The sequence below is a fragment of the Vollenhovia emeryi genome, unplaced genomic scaffold (genome assembly GCF_000949405.1).
Source record: "Vollenhovia emeryi isolate VEMERY1.0 unplaced genomic scaffold, V.emery_V1.0 DF943273.1, whole genome shotgun sequence".
NCBI lineage: Eukaryota > Metazoa > Arthropoda > Insecta > Hymenoptera > Formicidae > Vollenhovia > Vollenhovia emeryi.
This window is the reverse complement of record NW_011963093.1, coordinates 1-3134: the sequence shown is the minus strand read 5'-3', so window position 1 is coordinate 3134 and position 3134 is coordinate 1. Positions and strand designations below refer to the sequence as shown.

Here is a 3134-nt window from a genome sequence, read left to right as displayed (position 1 = left end):
TTCTCAACTTTTATAGATGCTTCTAGATTAAGTTGGTCTTCGTTACTGTTTTTCTTTTCAGACTCTGAAGATTCACTACAGGGTTCCTCGCTCAAAGAAAACATAATGCCATGTCTCTTTTTAAAACGATACAGCCACTGATTAGTATCCTTGATATTGAGTCTCATACGTGTTAAAAGAGCATTTAACTCAGATTTCATCTGGCGCCTTTGTACATTAGTACCGCTGGTTCTCTGTTGAATATACCACATATATAGAGCTTTATCTAAATGTATATTTGGCCCAAGTTTAAGGCGTTTTTCATTCCATATTGCAGAAGCATTTAATTTGGAAATGTCGTGACGTGTACAAGCAGTGGCAGGTAAAAATGACGGTGAAGACAAATTCCCAACTTTTATAGATTCTTCTGGAATAACTTTGTCTTCGGTACTGTTTTTCTTTTCTGCATCTGAAGGTTCACTACAGGGTGTCTCGCGCAAAGAATCCATAATGCCATGTCTCTTTTTAAAACGATACAGCCACTGAGTAGTATCCTTGATACTGAGTCCCATACGTGTTAGAAGAGCATTAAACTCCGATCTCAACTGGAGCTGTTGTACATTAATACCACTGGATCTTTGTTGACTATACCACTTATACAGAGCTGTATCTAAATTTGCATATGGCCTAAATTCCATGCGTCTTTTATTCCCTACTGTAGAAGCATGTAATTTAGAGCTATGACTATTGTGTGTTAAAAAAAACTTTTGTAATTTGGGCTTTGATTTCCTGATATTTGAGACAGTCTCTGGGTGCATGCCATACATGTTACAAACATCCGTCACTGAGGTGCCTTGTTCCAACTTCTCGATTAGTTGTAATTTCTGCGCCACACTCAAGAACACGCGTTTTCTCTCCACCTTCTTATTGTTTGGTGCCATTTTAAACTGTAAGGATTGCAAAATTATTATTTCATAATAAAAATTATTTAGGAAATAACTTACAATTTAGAAATCGCAGAAAAATTCTGTGTAAACATGAAGACTTTGAGGTAGACTGAAATCAAAACAAAGTATGTTTATTCCACGCTACCCAAAACAAATGTGATATGATCCGCACACGTATCGACACTTAAGGTGCATACACATGTACCCTGTTTGTATTGGTCCAGTTTGTGCGAAAATCCCTAAAACAAATTACGACTTAAGGACCGGCACGCAACAGAGGCAAAATATTGGGAATAAGAATTAATATTGAATATTAGAAGGGAGAAAGGAGAGAAATTAAGTATAATGCACAATGAAATGTGCACAATGATAGACAAAATATATATTACTAGAAGAATTGCGTTATGTAGTGGTAACCCACCAATATTTATATTTCAGTTTGAGAATTTAAACAATGTGAATGTAATATTATTCCATTTCAAATAATCCAATCCATAGTAATTAAACAAGACACAAGTAAAGGCTGTGAAACTTATAACATCTTAATGTATTTCTTGTATATAATGTTACAAAATGCAATTTTTATCTTTTCTTAATGGGTTTAATATAATTGCTTGAATATGGTATACAGAACTATATAATACAAAATTGTGAAATTATATCATTGTAAGTACTCTTTGTTGATTAAGAAAGTAGTCGAAGAGGGACAGTTTTGCTGTAACTTTAGTGATAGCAAGTCTTTATTTGTCATCTGAGGATTTATCATCTGAAGGTGAAGGGGAACCTTCAGATTTAATATCATATTCTGACCAAACGTAATTGTGATAAATATCAGCTGGAGACGAACATGATTCTGAAGAGAAATTTTCAACTTTTACAGATTCTCCGAAATTTTTGGTAGGTGTTGAAGTAGTTGGAGGTGAAGATGGCGAAGAAGGCAGATTCTCAACTTTTATAGGTTCTTCTGGAATAACTTGGTCTTCGGTACCGTTTTTCTTTTCTGACTCTGATGGCTCCTGCCCACTGGACGCGGCAACGTTACCGCGTCCAGTGGGCAGGAGCCATGAAGGTTCACTACAGGGTTCCTTGCACGAAGAAATAATAATGCCATGTCTCTTTTTAAAACGCTGCACCCACTGATTAGTTTTCTTGATATTGAGTCTCATACGTGTTACAAGAACATTAAACTCCGATCTCAACTGGAGCTGTTGTACATTAATACCACTGGATCTTTGTTGACTATACCACCCATACAGAGCTTTATCTAAATTTTCATTTGGCCCAAAATTCATGCGTATTTTATTCCCTATTGTAGAAGCATGTAATTTAGAGCTATTAATATTGTGTGTTAAAACAAAACTTTTGTAATTTGGGCTTTGATTTCCTGATATTCGAGACAGTATTTGGGTGCATGCCGTACATGTTACAAACATCCGTCACTGATCTCACGCCTTGTTCCAACTTCTCGATTAGCTTTAATTTCTGCGCCACACTCAACTCCACGTATTTTCTCTTGACCTTTTTATTGTTTGGTGTCATTTTAAACTGTAAGGATTGCAAAATTATTATTTCATAATAAAAATTATTTAGGAAATAACTTACAATTTAGAAATCGCAGAGAAACTCTGTGTACAACATGAAGACTTAGGCTGAAATCACATGATGCGGAATAGGAGTACGGAATAGAGAGTGCGTTATAGAAACAGACAATCAGAGCTTTGCCGTATCAACGAGTGACGGAAATGTCTGGCTCTGATTGGTTGCTTCTATGACGCACGTTCTATTCCGCAGCTCTATTCTGCACCATGTGATTTCAGCCTTAGAGACAGACTGATATCGAAACAAAACATGTTTATTCCACGCTACACAAAACAAATGTGATATGACCCGCACGTATTGGAACTTAAGATTTATACATATGTACCATGTTTTTATTTGTTAGGTTCATTTAAAAATCCCTAAAACAAATCAAGGCCTAAGGGCCGGCACGCAATAGAGACAAAATATTAGGAATAAGAATTAATATTGAATATTAGAAGGGAGAAAGGAGAGAAATTAAGTATAATGCCCAATGAAATGTGCACAATGATAGGCAAAATATATATTACTAGAAGAATTGCGTTATGTAGTGGTAACCCACAAATATTTATATTTCAGTTTGAGAATTTAAACAATGTGAATGTAATATTATTCCATTTCAAATAATTC

At 35.3% G+C, this 3134-nt stretch overlaps 1 protein-coding gene across 1 annotated transcript; it reads right to left on the bottom strand.

Moving 5' to 3' along the window:
• Nucleotides 1-8: 8 nt before the first annotated feature.
• Nucleotides 9-1978, bottom strand: LOC105566250 (jerky protein-like; the record flags this gene model as incomplete). The annotated part of the gene is made up of 2 exons (XM_012020122.1): nucleotides 984-1978; nucleotides 9-926 (listed from the first exon to the last, which is right to left on the bottom strand). A coding segment is annotated over exon 2 (912 nt), but the record flags the coding sequence as incomplete, so codon positions are not given.
• Nucleotides 1979-3134: the final 1156 nt, after the last annotated feature.